The sequence below is a fragment of the Harpia harpyja genome, chromosome 22, assembly GCF_026419915.1.
Source record: "Harpia harpyja isolate bHarHar1 chromosome 22, bHarHar1 primary haplotype, whole genome shotgun sequence".
Lineage (NCBI taxonomy): Eukaryota > Metazoa > Chordata > Aves > Accipitriformes > Accipitridae > Harpia > Harpia harpyja.
In genome coordinates, this window is record NC_068961.1 from 21,038,380 (window position 1) to 21,055,557 (window position 17,178).

General features: G+C 41.5%; 1 protein-coding gene across 8 annotated transcripts in view; it reads right to left on the reverse strand.

The window, feature by feature from the left end:
• The window catches only part of NAXD (NAD(P)HX dehydratase), a 51,935-nt gene that overhangs the window by 22,841 nt on the left and 11,916 nt on the right, over nucleotides 1-17,178 (reverse strand). For all 8 annotated transcript variants that reach the window (XR_008232959.1, XR_008232960.1, XM_052773733.1 and 5 more), the window contains one exon: nucleotides 5,580-5,688. Coding sequence is in view for 6 of the 8 variants with exons in the window: in XM_052773733.1 (XP_052629693.1) it covers nucleotides 5,580-5,688 (109 nt within the window). In the remaining 2 variants the exon portion in view is untranslated. The remainder of the gene's footprint in view (nucleotides 1-5,579; nucleotides 5,689-17,178) is intronic.

Below are 17,178 nucleotides of genomic sequence, written 5' to 3' on the forward strand. Positions count from 1 at the left end.
TCAAGTTAAACAACAATAAAAGCCTACACACAGAAAGCAAATAAACATCCCACTTCACTGTGAATGACTTTCATCAAGATCTATTACATAGATTAGAAAATAAATTCTGCTTGCAAGCTGCATAAACCTGTATTTAAGGTCCTGTTAGCATATTTTCAAACACTGTTTTTCTAATCAAGACAATTGCGACGAAGCCACGGAATACCAATAGTTCTTAGCACAACCAAGAGCATGTCTATGCCTCAAGCTGGCATTCCCAAGCTTTATCTGCACCAGTACCACCATCACAGAGCAAGAACTGCATTCTATCCCAGCAACTGCCTCATCTCAGGTGAAGATATCCACGAGTTCTGACTCTCATCGGGCTGTTTGAAAGCAAGAAGTTTGGCTAGTAAGAGAGCAGTTTTCAATGAGGTTTGGCTAGTAAGAGAGTAGTTTTTCACTGGATACTACTTGTGGTATATGCATCAGTGTTGGGTGAGGGCTGAGAGAAATACAGTTTCCACACACACACTCACTGCGGGTGCACATACATGCCCTCTGGTTTCTGCCTCTGCAGTATCACAGGCACAAGATCCCACCTACCTCACCTCCTCCCCGCTGAGGGCTGAGAACACGAAGTGGCTTGTCCTCGCTGCTACTTCAGTTCCCTACGAACTGCTGAATCCCCACAGCAAGAACCTCCAGAGGACTTTCCAGAGGGTATAAACAGGGCAGGAAGCAAATGCACCTGACGCTCAGTGAAGAATTATGTTTCTGGTAAATAATTCTTCTGCTAACTTGAGTCGACATGAGCAGTGATTCCATAGAGTAACACATCCTGTTGTTCATTTTTGTACATGGTGGTAGGTACCACAGACTAATCTATCAACTGCAGCATTAGCCTGGGATGCCTCTTAGGTGTCTTATACTTGGTACAAACGGAACCTGGGGGCTGCTCAGATATCAAGAGCAAAATGCTTCTCAAGGCCCATAGCGGCACATTTAGCTTTAACAGACTGCTGTGACAACAAAAGGTGGCTCTGTATTCCACAGTCCTCTTGATCTTGCAAAAACTAGCGCAAGATAGTGTACTGAAGCACCCGGTCCTGTTCTCACAATTTATTAAGGCTGTGAAATGCTGCCTAAATCCCGAAGGCATGAGGCTTGAAAGGGGGAAATCCAACTAACCAAAAACAAACACAGAAAGGCTAATACCTCAGCTGAGGTGGAACTCAGAATCTGTCGGAAAGACAAAATTTCAAACGGGCTCTTTCTGGGCACACTTGATGGAGGTGATCCATGACAATGGCCCAAACCTCTCCCACCCTTTGCTAGACGTTAACTACAGCCAAGACACTTCCACACAACCTTAAGATGATGTCACTAGGGGTGGAAAATGAGATTTCTGAAATTTATATCCCAACAGATAGCAGAGATCTTTAAGGGCAAATGACTGGCTGAGGGTAGCATTGCAGGGCGAGGGGGTGGGGGAAGAGAAACAGCAATGGGCAGAAATGGCAGCTGGTGGGGCCTCAGCCAAAGAAGAACCCAGGCTGGTATTCAGGACATTTTCTTGGAGCTAAAAGATTGAGAATTGAGCAAGAGGAACAAGTATGTGGTTTGAGAACCCAGTCGATTTTACCATGTAATCCGAGTTACAGAGCCATTCTTGCTGTTAATCATTACCTCTCTTACAGGAGGGAAGCAAGCATGCTCCGCTGAAAACAGCATCTAACTTTGCTGCTGCAAAATAAAACACAGCAAGACTGAAGTGGCAGAGTCCAGGATTCGGTGCTACCACTTTAGGGAGAGAGGAAAGGAACCCAGTGACAAACAAAGACGATTCCAACATCAAAGCCTTACTTCAGTTAAGGACAGCGCTTATGAAGAATAAGGATGAATGCTTTTCTTTACCTGATCCTGACAGTAACTACTATTCCATTCAACAATTCTGGATCAGGCCATTTGACCACAAAGCCAGTAATGTACCCTTTAAAGATTCACCAAACTCTGAAGCAGAAATTTGACAGGAACATCACGTTCATGCCAGAAGCAACAGGGGAAAGGAGATGACAAGAGGCTGGAAACTGATAAAGGACATAGCTAAGCCTGTAACTGCCTAACTGCTAGGCAGCAGCAGAATGTAGAACATACTGGAGCATTAGGCAGCATCATCTCCTCTCCCAGAGGGCTATGCAAGGAATATAATATTCTTTCCAAAGTCCTCTCAGGAGCTGCACTCATCACGCTGCAGGAGAGGAACTTGGTTCTATCACAAACCTGAGGAACAGCTCTTGATGGTACAGGCAGGAATTCCCCTACTTCCAAGCTTCAGGCTACAAGAAATCTCAGATCAGAGTAAGACCAGAAGTGCAAACATCCCTGGCACGGCTGCATGAAGAACACTGTGGTGGGTAGATATGATAGGCACGTAACATTGCTGCTGTGTGAAAAAAGGAGAACATCCAACAGCTTTGGAAATATGCTGCTTCTAAGCATTGACAGAGGACAGTCACAGGGACCTTGGCCTTGCTTCCACGTGGTGGCTAAACCCTTTCTCAACAGAGTCTAAACCACTACAGCAGCATACCAACTGAGGCGAACTCGGGGAGGTAACGGTACTGTCAGCTCTGGCCAGAATCAATCACAGACACCGAAAGGGAAAAACAGATGGCCCGACGTTGCCTACAAGTAAGCTGGCTGTGGTGGCCAAGTTCCACACCAGATGTGGTAACAGCATTTCGGAAGTTTGAAGTAGAAAGGAGAGCAGAGATGCTTCAATCTGCACACTCCAGAGCCAAGAAGGGAAGCAGAAACGTGGTTTTGTTCCTTTCTCTTGAAGGGAACTAGCTTGGACTGCTTATTTGCTCCAGAGTTGGAGGGTCTAACCAGGCCAAGACTAGGATTGCCACATCTGCATGGGATCCAGCTGCACCGCTATTAGGACACAACAAATGCTTTCTTTAGGAGATTTTTCTGAAGCTGCAGCTCCTGGTCCTGCAAACCCATGGCTAGAAAGCTCTGACAGAGCATCAGCCCTCACCCAGGCAACTGAGGAATAGCACGGGAGGGTTTTGGCATAGACCCACACAAGTGGCATATGAGAGCGGGATATAACTTGTGGAGTGGCTTTGTGTAACAGGACTTGTAAATGGAATTACAGCCCAAACCAGACAATCACAGGAAGCCAATAAGTGTGTATTCAAAGAATATCACTATGGTCTCCAGAAAGAAAAAGGAAAAAAAAAAAGAAAAAAAAATTCAAAAGAAACTGATCACAAGGTGCTTCTTGTCCATCAGACTGTTGAAAGGAGCTGAGATGCCACAGTGCAGGCATTAAGCATGAGGGAGGTAGGTGACATAGTAAAGATGCTGAAGAAGCAACGCATTTTTTGGTCTGGAGAGAGAAGATGCACCATCTAGTCAACAAGTACTCGGGCTATTCCACAATAAAACACTGTCCATGGGCTGTATACCAGAAATTGCAGGTTACTGCATTAGTATCTTCATTTCTCAATGCTCAGAAGAGAGAAGCAGCCCAAAACATGACTGTGTGGACAAGCACATTGATTGGCAATGTGCTGGCCCAATACTGACAAGAACTGACATAAGAACAGCATCAGAGAGGTGACAGACCACTACGCCTCAGCACTTTAATGGGGCAGGAGGAGGAAGAGAGGGAGCTCTCTCCATCGTCACTGCCACTCTGATACAAAACCCTGACCAGAAAACAGACACTAATCTACATCTCAGCCCTGTATTCATATGACAGCATGCTGAGGTTAGCTTAAAGGGAAAACAGAAAATTATATACCAACCCAGCCTCCTATAAAGTTTAAAATAGCAACACTACCATCACTTGTGTTTTTTCTTGAAGGTGAAGAGTGATACAAAGCTTAAAATTCGCTGTTGAAGCAAGAGGGAGACTCAGCCTTTCCTCAGCACAGAGAAGCACCAGTCTTCCTCCAGCAGGCAACCAGGGTTCGCTTGTCCCCAATTACGTGTTAAAAAAACAACACTGGGTAACTAATGAACACTTACATAATTACAGTGAAGACAAAGAACTTGAGCTTTAATGTGACTTGAAATTAGTAAGGTCAGATTCACAGCTCATATGAACGTGGCCTGAGATTTCAGCATGAAGTAACTTCCAAACGCCTTGTCTACATTGGCTGGGTTTGTTTCTTTAACTTTAAGCTAACTCACCACACAGGACAGCCAGGCTGAAGTAAAAGTATGCTTGTAATTCACTAAGAAAGCAAAATTATTTTTAGCAATGATGAAAAAAAAAAAATACAATCAAGGAATCTTCCAGATACTTCTGTAATACACATAAGCACATTGACAGATATTTATAAAACCCAGATGGAATTCTGATATAAAAGAAGCTTATGTTAGGTATCTTAGATATTCTGCATGAACACTCATTTTCTTTTGTTTGAAGTTGTTTTCCTTTAGAAAAAAACACTTACAAATTTTTTAAAAACCAGGAAAAAAAGAAAAATTATTACCCCAAATTTTTAAGAAGAATTCTGAAAAAATGTTTTCAAAAAAGAATAAAATCTGTTGAAATTTTAAATTCAGAATAGAATTTTATTTCTTGATCAGTTGTGATAAATTTCCTTTTTCTTTCTTTCTGAACCCATGCTCTTTATTAGTTTTGCACCTCTTTAACATAAATCAAACATTTTTTGGAAGCAGAAGGAGAATTAAAGAAGCAAAGAGCTCCAATAGCAACTTTCTCTAACAAAAGCCTGGCAAACCCACCCTTCATACCTCCCATGGTATTCTAAACTACTTGGATAGTGTGGTCTCCAGTCTCTTGCCTCCCCTGTTTTGCAATTTCACTGTGTAACTGTCAACATTTCTGTAAATTATATTAATTCCACTTGTTAGTACCACTGATTAATTCAGTAATACTTCTCAGGAAAAAAAAATTAAATTGTACAAAATTAGATTGACATTAGACTGAAAGATATACTTTGAATGTGCAAAGATGTGTTGACAGTAACAGAAGACATCATCTGGAAGATGGTGTAACTACATATTATTTAGAGTACAGAATTACCTAAGCTCCCGTTTTCAGCTCTCCACTAAGGCTTGACAGAAAATAGGATTACCTCCTTATCCAGAGTAGAAATCTGCAACATTTTATAATTAAGAGTATTATTTCTTATTGCAAGGGGACACAGTCCCTGTTCTTTGGTACCTCTCCTGATACAAGTTGTCAAATATGGTTCCAAAAATTAGGAACTCGAATTCATATTTATGTTCTTACAGTACAGGTGCTTTGCACCCAAGAAAACACAGAGCCCTTTATCTAGAGATGCCAACATCTACTTCTTAATTAGCAGCTTTCACAATCAGAACAAAAGCAAATCAAAACAACCAAATGGGTGCCTAAAATTCAGAGTGATGCTTACAGTTTAATAATGAAGACCATGACTAACAGCTGTAATTTTCAGTCAACAATATTTTAATAAATTTGTTATTTAGGAAACCGATCAAAAACATTTGTGTAATCATGTAAGAGATAGGAAATTGGTTAATAAATTTCAACATAAAGACACAGAATAAAATATCAGTATACACATTACCTTAGCGTTCTCAAGTAGAACTTCATCTCTACCTAAGCCAGGTCCTATGACAACTGAGTGCAGTCGTGGTAACCACTTTTCCACCTCATGGACAGCATTGGGACTATCACTAAATGGAATTGGGAAAAAAAAGACAAGTTTAAAAAGACTTCATTTTGTTATTCTCAGAAAGTTGAGTTGAAGAGTCAAGATGGAAAGAGATATTTCCTATCTTGAGCGTCAGGCAATTTTATCCTCCAAACTACCAAAAATCTGTGATCCAGGAGATACGGAATGGATGTCCGAACAGCTAAAATGAAACATTTCTCTCGATTCATTCCTTAGGGGATACCACATAAAAATGAGGAGGTAATTGCAAGTATCCACTATGGTTGTTACAAAATAAAACCCAAGCAGGAAACCAACAATTCTTACAGTCTGTCACAATTCCCCATTTAATGCGTCTTTGCAGAGATTACACCTTGGAGAGAGATCCACCATCTCGCAGGTATATACTGTGGCTTGCTGGAAACGATGCAATTATTTATTACCCTGCATGGCAAAATGATAAATCTACTCATACGCTTTTTTGTCAGTTGCTTCATAAGCATTTGTTCCAACTGAATTACGGCCAAACCATCCCCTTTCCCCAAAGGGCAACAGGAGAATCAAGCTATTCAGTAAGGGTATTATCTGCTTGTAATGCTTAAGATTTCTGTAGCATTCAGGTTTTGTCTACATTGGAAAATGACGAGAAAATCCACTGCCAAATATAGCTGCCACAATACAGCATTCAGCCGCTGACCAGAACTGTTTATTTTGTTCTGATCAGTTTTGTTGTGTAAATAGGTCAGAATATTTTGAAAGCACTGCCCAACAATGTCAGCTAATCCTTACTGACAGTACGGAGGGAAAATTGAGCCTCCCTCCCTCCCCACCTCTGACATAAGCGACAACAATAAATGAACGTTTTAACCGAAGCATGGGGGAATAAAGCTCCCTACAGGCTAAGCAAGGAGGTACTATTTGATAGAATTACTCGGAAAATTTTGAGCTTGCAATACTTCAACAAAGCTCTATTATTACAGATGAAAGCCCTTGCATGTTTTTCATAACCAACAGCTGTACTGATGGGACGCACCACTTGGGAACAAGTGTTTAGCTCGCGTCTGGCAGAATCAGCAAATTCCACGACGATTTCTGCAAGTGCCAGGCAGGAGCCCAAAGCTTTTGCAGCTGCACCGAGCGAGGCGGCCGGCTGAAGGCCGCAGGGACGCGGTGCCTCGCGCCTGGCCGCGGCCCAGCGGCCCCTCCGCCGACAACGGCTGCCTCAGAAATCCCCGGCCGCCGCCGCGCCGGCTCCCCAAAGACGCCCCGCGCCGACTCCACGGAACGGCTCTGTCGGAACAAGGCTGCTGGGTGGAAGCGATGACCCGCTGCAAGGGCAGGGGAGACGAGAACCACGCGAGGACACCGGTGTCCCCGAAGCAGTCCCCCGCTTCGCAAGCCGACGTTGAATTTCCACCTGAACGATGCAGCTCCCTCCCTTCTCCTCTCGCTCACACGGAAACAGTAGATTGAGAATTGCCAAACAGCTCGCTTTGTGTTGTTTTTTTTTTGTTGTTTTTTTTTTTTGTGTGCCTGTACATCCACCTATCAGTTTATGATGTAGATACAGGCTGGAAATAAAAATTATTCAAGAAATATTTAAAGCACTATTAAAAAAAAGCCAGTTCTTCTATATGTGGTAGATTGAACATGTGAAAAACAGTCTGTGGACAAAACTCTAATAAAAAGTCACCATTTCTGAATGCAGACCACTTTTTTATTTACATGCTGCAACTGATTTTATCTCTAGGAGAGCAATATATATCTCAAATACATGTATTTCTCAAGTAAGTGTATATATCTGTATATCATATAGATATAAGAATACTGATACATATATATATATATGAAAGGATGTTTGAATGGATTGGATTCAAAATTCCTTCGGATAGTGGAAGTCAAACACATTAATGTTCCATTAAACCTAAGCTAAGAACAGAGCCATAAACAGTACCGTAACTGCTCTGCTCTTTTACAAATGTCTCACGCAAATAATCTCAAGGTAGAAAGCTTGCCAATTTATTTGTATTCAGGATTGAAATAAGATAATTTTGTCTCCAACCCAACTGATAATGTGCACTCTTCAAAACAAAACCATCTCTTGGGAAATGAACGGTCCAACATAAAGCCACTCCTGCTCACTTTGCCTCTGGTAATAATAAAAACCTACTGTAAAGCTTTTCATCTTCAAAGCATTTTACAAACATTACGATCACATAACTCCTTTGCAACTTTACATCAAGAAGCAACCCAAGGCATATGAAGGGCCAAGAGATTTAAAATGGCGATAATGACTATTACATTGCAAAATCAGCTATAAAAACATGCTGTAAAATAACTGATGGATTTTGATTCTTCATAAAGAAAGCAGAACAAATACTGCCTCAGAGAAGCATCATGCCAACTTCACTTTAAGATACTGGATGTTCACAACAGCTGTGGTTATGCAGCTAAGGACACCTTACAAATACGCGGTACCTACAGCTTCTCCGAAAAGATGAAGGGCTATCATGTCATCTTACGGTTTATTCCCCCACACAGACATCAAAGCAGCAGCATTTTAAAGCTGACGGGGTACAAATGATCAACCTGTAACCTCCATCAGGAAGTCGTGTCACCTTGAATGTTTCTGACCAGGGGATTTAGCGCAAAGACAGAAACTCTTCTAGCTCTCAACAGCTGCAGCCTATACACAACATTTAAACACGACCAGAAGAGTTCTCCGACACCGAGGTCGGCCGGCCTCTACACCCTCAGGCATCAGAGCAGGTAACGCTCCAGCTGCCTATCAGGCACAGTCCCTGGACCGTGGCAGCTCCTCACCAGTGGAGAGAAGTTGTTGGGAGAGGATAGCTGGCACCAGCCAAAAACCTTGCCAAGGATCATTCGGATAATTTGCCAGTACAGATAATCATGTTTGGGTACCTGGGAATAAATATTCCCTGGCAGTGTTTAGTTTACCACTACAGTAAAAGCCAATGTATATTCTTGTTTGCCTGTGGATCAAAACCAGGAAAAAAAACCCCAAACACCTTGGAAGCACCAGCAGAGAATGCTGGTCAGGTCCTCAGCTGTTCGCTGTGTACTACGCTCACACAAATAACGTTGTTAACTTCCTTTGTCCTTTCATGCCAATTTCTCTGCCTGATTACTAACCTGATTTCAAACCTCTCCATTTAATTATCACCTCCACTGCCCGTGACATGCACGCACAATTGAAATTAGCACTGTTATTTTTTTTTTTTTTTTAATTATCTAGAAAGGTATGAGGCATGAAGAAGACATCCCCTTGATCAAAAGAGATGCAATCTTCATGCTTTGACAGAAAGGGATCAAGTAAGCAAGAATCAGTATTGCCTTTAGAGGTGCAGAGCCATACGATACACGACTTGGCTTTTTTCCAAAACAGGAATCACAAATGCAATACCCCTACTCTAAAGCACAAAGCTAATATTAATATAAAGTGAGTCAGAAAATCTCTTGCAAAGCCACAAGAAAACAGCATTTGAATTTCTGAAAAGAGGGTGAAAACCTTTGAGAGAGACTTTGATTGATTTCCCAAAATAAAGCAAGCTTTTTTGAAAGGTGATGGGGCAAGAGATTGGGAAACAGTCTGGCTTTCCCGTAACTTTAAAATACAAACTCTGCACCATGGACATACACAACAGGAATATTTTGGGAAGCTGAATCCAAGCAGTAGCACCTGTAAACATGGAGAGTGAACTACAGTACCATTGTGCAGATGTGTGCAATTAAGGATTCTGGTGACAGACCGCAGCTGTAGATTTGAAGGGAATGAACAGATCTTCAAACAGCTGCTTAACTTCCAGCTAACCACTACGTGTTATGTGACATGTTATCAGATGCCATTCTGATGAAAATCTAGATTCCGACAGCTCACTGTTCTTCAGTTGAGCAACCAAACAACACCCCTCCAAACCCCAAAAGGTTTCTCAAAGTCTTAGCTTGTCTGGAAAGCAACTGATAAAGCTCTGACTGCATACAGAAAAGAACTATCACAGGATAAACACATAGATAACAACTGCAAGACAACAGAATCATTAATAAGGAAAACAGAAGAAGCTTCTATACCCTGTCTCACTCCTGTGAAGCTCAGTAGGTAAGGAAGAGTCTAAAGCTAATGTCAACAATCACTCAATCAACTTTACGCATCATCCATTAGTCAAAGCAGATCTAAACAAATAAGCAAGCATATAGAGTCTCATGGGGGGCACACTATGAAAAAGGACCCCACAGATGTTTACCTGATCGACGTTCCTTGACTATTAGTGAGAGGTAGAAGGAAGGACAAAGCTTCGCTCAGTGGAGGCTGAGAAGACTGCAATCTCATGGGAAGAGAGACACAACAGCTTTATCCTTTGCCTTCCTTGAAGCCCTGTGTAGACAGGGCCAAGGTATGGTGTTCAGCATCTTGCATGTTTATCTTTTTGCTCTTTTCTCTGCCTCCAGAACGTATTGAGAGAAGTGCTTTCCATGGCAAAATCTACAAATAGTCTTCAAATTAAACAGCACTGAGTCTATTAAATAGTGAGGACAAATTTTCTTCGTGAATTATTGGTAGCTTTAGATAACTTCTGCCAAATTAAAATCAATACACCCTGAAAAAATTCCTGCTGTCTTGCCACCTCAGTTATTTTTGCATACAGTAACAGCACCGGTTTGGTTATGGTACTTATGGCAGTAATTGCTGGATTCAGTACTGCGTAGTCTCACTGTTGCCTCTCAGTGCACAACGTCAGAGTCTCTTATACTACTTTCAGTTTCGAAAAGCTCATACAGAAAACAAAAACTTCAAGTCAAGCTTTTTGCTCTTCACGACTCTTCTGTATTTAACTATCACACAGTAAAAACTGACATAAAACACAGTTCTGTAGATCTTCATCTTGGTGAAAGCTTGATGCAATAACCTTTCCAAAACCAACAAAGAACCTGAAAAAAGATGGTGGCTACTGCCCTAATATCACCCACAGTTTGTAACCATCTTCCAGAGCAGTTTGTAACAGATACTTGACAGGTGCCACCTGCTTGAAAGTCTGCTCTAGGCTGGTCACTGCCCAGAGTGGGAGGACACTTGACAGCTAGGGCCTGAAACACAACTCCCATCCCCAGCCCTCCAAAAAAAGAAAATTTTGCCGTACACTGCATTATATTCAAAGACTGGCTTTCACCAAATGATCAAAAGCCACCAAGGCAATAGCTTTAAATTATTACAGAAAGCTCTAAACACAGCAGCTTTCCTCATTCAGGATGAATGACAGTTACTGCCGTTGCTTTCTAGAAGAGGGAAAGGAACAACAGTGATAAGGTGCAGCCTTGTCAAATTTTACATGGAAACAAGAAAATGTGAAGCAAAGTCAGCATGGGTGTAACGGCGAGCTATGGAAATAGTAGATAAGCATGAATGACAGCGCAGACAGGAGGCAGCAGGACCGCAGCTCTTCACATGTGCTTTAGGCAGAGCTGGAACCACCTTAGTAATCAGAGATGTGGTTTGGATGTCACAAAACGCCAATCAGTGGGACCTCCTGCTAGAAAAGGACACGGGACACAAGCAAAACTGCTGTCACCTGATCCACTATATGGCTCCTTGCTGGAGAGTGTATTTTTCAAATTCTGCTCATTATCTGTGCACACTTGGTGTGACTGAGGCAACTCCAAATGCACTAAAATGTAGCATTGCAAAAGTCTGTTACGTAAACTCAGACAAAGCCACTTTAAGTGGGCAGTTTCAAAAGCCAACCTAGAGTCTTATCTTCAAAGATGGAAAAAGCCTCTGATCTGAGGATGAAAGAGTTTTGCTTTTGTTTGTCCAAGCACTGCAGGTAATTATATTAATGTGAATCAAATGTTAGACCTGCTGACACTTAGATCCTGTCGTGTTATAGAGTACATCAAAAGAGCGAAAGATGGGACATAATGCGTAGCTCTAGAATTTAAGTAGTTATCTCAGAAAGTTAATTATTAACTATTGTGGTAAACCTTGGGTGAGGTCATTATGGGAAACTGGGTAAATAAGATAGGGAGAGAGATTATTCTGGAAAGGTCAAAGGAATTAAAGGCAAAACCAAACAGTGCAAAAAATGTTTGAGCATAAAATTAGACTAATTCTACATTCTGAGAGTAGCTATATTTGTCAGTGTTTAAATCATCATTCCTGTAAATTAACTCCAAATTTCCAGAAGCCCAAAGGCTTGAGGCAGCCTCTTTCAGCCCCATGAACAGAACCGGAAATAACAACTTATTCTAGAAAAGTCCATCGATCCCATTATCAACTCACGGGTCTCTCACCAAGCATCTCAATCAGGTAGGGCAAATCTCAGTGACAACACAAGTGGCATGAAGCTGGCTGGATGCAATTAGAGACCAAAAAGAGATACATTTAGTATATTAAGATTCATACATTAAAATGCTCCCGCCCCAAAAGTTTAGAAGACAAAATGGTCATTTTCACCTACCAGGCTGTTGAAATATCTTTCAATAGTGTTTAATCTGCAAATCCTGGGTAGACAACACCTATTTTCCTGCTACAATCTGATTAAATGACAGGGAAGAAAATGACAGAAAAACAAAGACCCTAATGAGAGGGGGACTGAATACTATTCAAATCAAGTCTTCCTTTTCATCCATTGAATAAGTTAATTTAGACACCAGAAGTGAACCTGGTAGGCTTCATCTGAATATTAGCAACACAGCAGCAAGAACAGCAACCCATCATCCAGGAGAAGCACTGGTGTCACAAGTTCATAGCAAAAGACTGCTCTTAACATGCAGATACCACAGTCTTTACTTGCTCCATATTCTACCTTCAAGGCAGTGAGAGTGTAAATGACCTACTGAGGTATGCATTAAGAAAAAATGCCACATTCACTATATCGTATTTTTCATATCCTAATAGTGACGACAAAACCCAAAATGTTTTCCACAGCTGCTACTTGGACACTCGACTCTCATTTAGGTATCAGATCTTCTGTTTCACTAGGAATTGGGTTGTCAACACACTACAGGCATCAGAGCCAAACCCGACCTCTTTAATAATGAACCCAAACACATTATACAAATGGGGTCACCTCTCTTATGCAGAGCAGAGCCTCTTGCATCCTGTGAGAAAGAGCCCCAAAGGAGAAGAATCTATTGCTTGATTATTTTCCGAGATTTCTCACACAGACATGACAACAGCACTCAAGGTCAACCTTATCTAGCCTTGTAAAGATACCACAGGTATCAACAATCATTTTACGACCTGCATTTAGATATATCCAAACATTAAAAGCAGTTGTAGTACGTTTTGATCTCAATCACATTACCAATGCATGTTATGGCAACACCCCCCCAAAGTATAATGATAACTGTCTTGACCTCATATTTTCAGAGTTCATGGAAGTGGTCCTGACCTATTAATAATTCCTGTGAACTGACTTGATAAGTAGAATCTGTCAAGTATTCTTCCAAATGGGCTGCAATCAACCAAAACCTGTGACTTTAAAAGTGACAGAAGAAAGTTGAGATGACAACGTAATTTCCCTCATACTGAAACAGACTTAAAGTGTCCCCAGAAAAACTAATGCACTTTTTTTTTAAATGGTAAAACCAGTAAGTAAAGTGACAAGCTTTTATCACATCAGTATCTCTCTCTAGTTTACATTCAACTCTAAGGCACAGATGATAGTTGAATCAATACTCAGAAGGCTAGAGTACGTAAAATCAGCTGTGGACACATGAGAAGACAGAACAAGTCTCAGTCTAAATATCTGCTTTGCTGATTGTCAGCTGGAAAAAAAGAATGAGACCCTAAAACCTTCAAATAATAATAATAATAAAAAAAATGCAAAAGCAAATCCCAGGCATGCCTGCCTTCACTCAAACTCAAGAAAGATTAAATACCAAAGACATCTAATCCTGGTGTCAAATCACAGCAGCATGGCAAGCATTCAGAAGGATGAATTTGGCCACAATCTAACTGGAGTAAAACGCTCCTACACACATATACATCTCTTTCTGACGTATCAGAAAGCAGCAAGAACAGCAGCACTCCCCGCAGTGGTGCTAAAAATCTCTGGCTACTTCTTGCATTTTGAGGAGGTAGCAAAACCTCTGTTAGTATCGTGTGGGATAAGGACCTCTGCAACAAGAGGGAGGAAAGGGACTATAGTACGGGCTGAATACACCTCCCATCTTTTACTCACTCTGCAGCATACAGCAAAGAAGCAGCAGCTTTTTGCCAAGAAAGCTGGACACAGGAAACAGGTCTATAAACAAGTTCTCTCCATGGCACTGCACAACAGGATTAGAAACAGTTTAAGTATATGTCTCTGAGTCAGCACATACAAACTGAACTTTATCTCTCCCTAAGTACTTAGGAAAAAAAAAAAACCCAAAACTTTCTTATGTGATTCCTAGCTAGGCTGCTGTCTAAACGAGGTTTGGGAGAAAGATCACAAAGTTTATGCCTGCATCTTCTCTGCAGGTGTAATAGGCATCCAGCAGCCAAGTCACTTGGGAGGCATCTTTTTGGTAATTGGAGCAATCTGTGCTTTCTCCTTGACTTTCCCTGGTGACAAGGATTCTTGGACTTCTTCCTGCAGCTGATTCAAAAGAGAGGTTAGTCCCACATTACGCAGAAGCGTTTAATAGCTATCCTTAGCTAACAAAACTAAAAGGTATGAGCTTCCTCCCACAAAGGACCAATGTTTTTGAATCCACTCTCCACATAATGAATTAAAAAGGGCCAAAAATCTTAAAGATTGTTCCTGGGCTTTAAGAGACTTGGCAGTGGTGAAAAGTGCTCAAATAACTCATCAGGAGCTCGCTATCCATGACTCCCTTTCTTGTTTTATTCAAATCATCAGAACATAGACAAAATCCAATAAAACTAGGTAAAATATGTTCCAGCAACCCTGATCTAAGCTAAGCTTCTTTATTAATGGTAACTGGCCTCAACACACAGGCCAGCTTCCTAAGAGTTTTCTCCCCAATTATTTGTAGTTCAAACTGAAAAGAATAATCTTTTTCAAAATCCAAACCAAAACTTGAACTCTGCAATTAACTGTAAGACTTTCAGTAATTCTGGCAATCTTTCCTAGTCCATACAGACCCACAGATACAACCAGCTGAGAGGAAGGTACTAGTTCTAAATCCACACCTAGTTCAAGGGTGACTTTTTTGGAGATAATGGAAAAATTACGTGACTTCTTCAGGACCCCAAGAAATTAATGACCTGACATCTCATTCTACTTCTCAGATAAAACTCTGGAGATCAAGGAGTGTATTGACTGTTGACTTTACAAATGGTCTGACAACCAGGTTACAAGTGGGCTACTCGGTAGTTATCTCGATCTTTCCTGGCCTACAGAGAAAGAAAAACTCTGTAAGATTAAGAGAATGTCCCCGCAAGAGGGGAATCTAACACAATAGATATTCTCTCTTCTTTTAAAATATAACCAGCTGGGGTCATATAGCTCATTTAACTCTGTGATCACTCACCTATCAAGGCAGGATAAGCTAACCCAACACAGGTATCCAAGAAGTCTATTCAACCTGCCCTGAGCCACGGAATTAACATGAGGAATATAAAAAAGCTCCTGAAAACTGTTCTCTAGAAAGTTCCCAACACTAATGCAAGAAAGTATGTACACATCTACAGCAGAAATCTACACAGAAACGCCTGCAATAAAACTTAATAAAATGCAAAAGCTAAGTTTTATCTTGCCTGTATTTGTGTAGAGTTTACAGGAGGAACACATCAGCTGAGAAAACAGAAATATGTAGCACAAACCAGGGGTAGTGGTGACAAGAGCAAGGCAGTTGTGACCAAGACTCAGTATACTCCTCTACTCAAAAGACCCCAGCTTCTGCAATATACACTTTTCACTTCTCCACAGGAAAGCAAAAAGTCAGTCAGCAGAAACACTGAACTGGTTGCTGGTCAGTTTTTAATTAATACTTTCATTAAAAAAAGTCGTTGTGGAAGGGGCCGTAATGCATTTGACAGAATCCCCGAATAAAAAGGAGAAGCTGCTGTTGATAAGATAATACTGACGATTCATGGCCCCTAGACACCCAGCTATCATCATTCAGCTCAGGGGGCGAGGATGCACAGAGCCCGGCGTGGAAGCTTCGTCTTTCCAGATCCCAGGCTCCCACGTGCAGTCCCAGCTCTCTTACCTTCACTGACAGGAACAGGGAACGGAGTCACGAGACAAAAACCACAGAGAAAGTTGCGTTATGGGTGTCCCCAGCACGGGATGTTACACCAAAAGGAATGCCGGGATGGACTGCAGCTGGGGCCACATGGAATTGCCCTGGCAATGCTGCGAGATGGATGCCCGCTTTCATAACCCCCCTTCTGCAATCCTACTCCATCGTTCTCACATAACATTCCTCGCATCCTCGAAGTGACAGACATTTGCCAAGGACCCGAAACGCAACAGTTCAACTTCTAGCTCTTGCATACCTTCGCGAGTCATGCCGTCAAAGATCCGCAGCAGCAGCTCTAACGAGCCAGAAGAGCCCTCGCGTTCGGGGGGCAGCAGCAAAAAAAGAGCACGTTCTTCCCTCGAGGTGATCCCCTGCGAGGTGAAGGCGGTCGGGAAAGGTAGCGGCAGCCAAGTCGCAGAGGAGGTGATAAAATGTCAGACTCCTGGCAGTACAAAATGGCAGCTGAACCCTGGCGAAATGCCAAGCTGTTCACTCCGTGAATTGAGGAGTACACGGGGGCCTTAATTATGATTAGCATAATAAGAGAGTGGTGCAACAGCTACCTAGTTACTCTGAAGGGTCACGGAGAAATCATAACAAAGCAAAGTTTTAAGGAGAGACACAAAAGAAAACAATGACGTAGCTGCTTGGTGGGTTTTACCCGGAGGTTCTTCCATGCGTGAAGTGCGGCCCGGGAGAAAGTACAAAGACTGTTTAAGAGATCAGTCTCTGAATCAAGAGCGGCCGGCCGTGGCTGCAGGACTCGAATGGCTCCACAACATATAAAAGATCATATGAAAAGTGTGACACTGAAGACAAAGGACCTTACGAGAAAAAGAGGCTGTTTGTGTAAATTTGAATAAAACCTGGGCTCAATAGAGTCAGTCAAGATTTCTTCCTTTCTTACCAGAAAAGACTGTTTTCTCTTTTCCTCAAATGAAGCAGAAAAGACGACATAAAAATATAAGAAAATTTAAAAAACAAAATCTGAACATTCTGATATTTGCATTTTTTCATTTGGAATGTCATATAAACAATATTTACAGATCCATTGCTTCATGCAATTAGCCAGCTGTCTGGGTGAAATTAATCAGAGTTTTAATATAAGTATTAAACATTGAGTTTCAGACTTAAACCTATATGGATATGAAAATTCCTAGATTCACTGTACTTTGTACATCTGGAGGAATTTATAGACAGAGCTTATGTTTAAAATGAAAAGTTCTCTTTGCGAATAGAAAGATCGGAGATTTCACAGAGATCTGAATTCCACAAAAGACACTGAGAATCTTTTTGT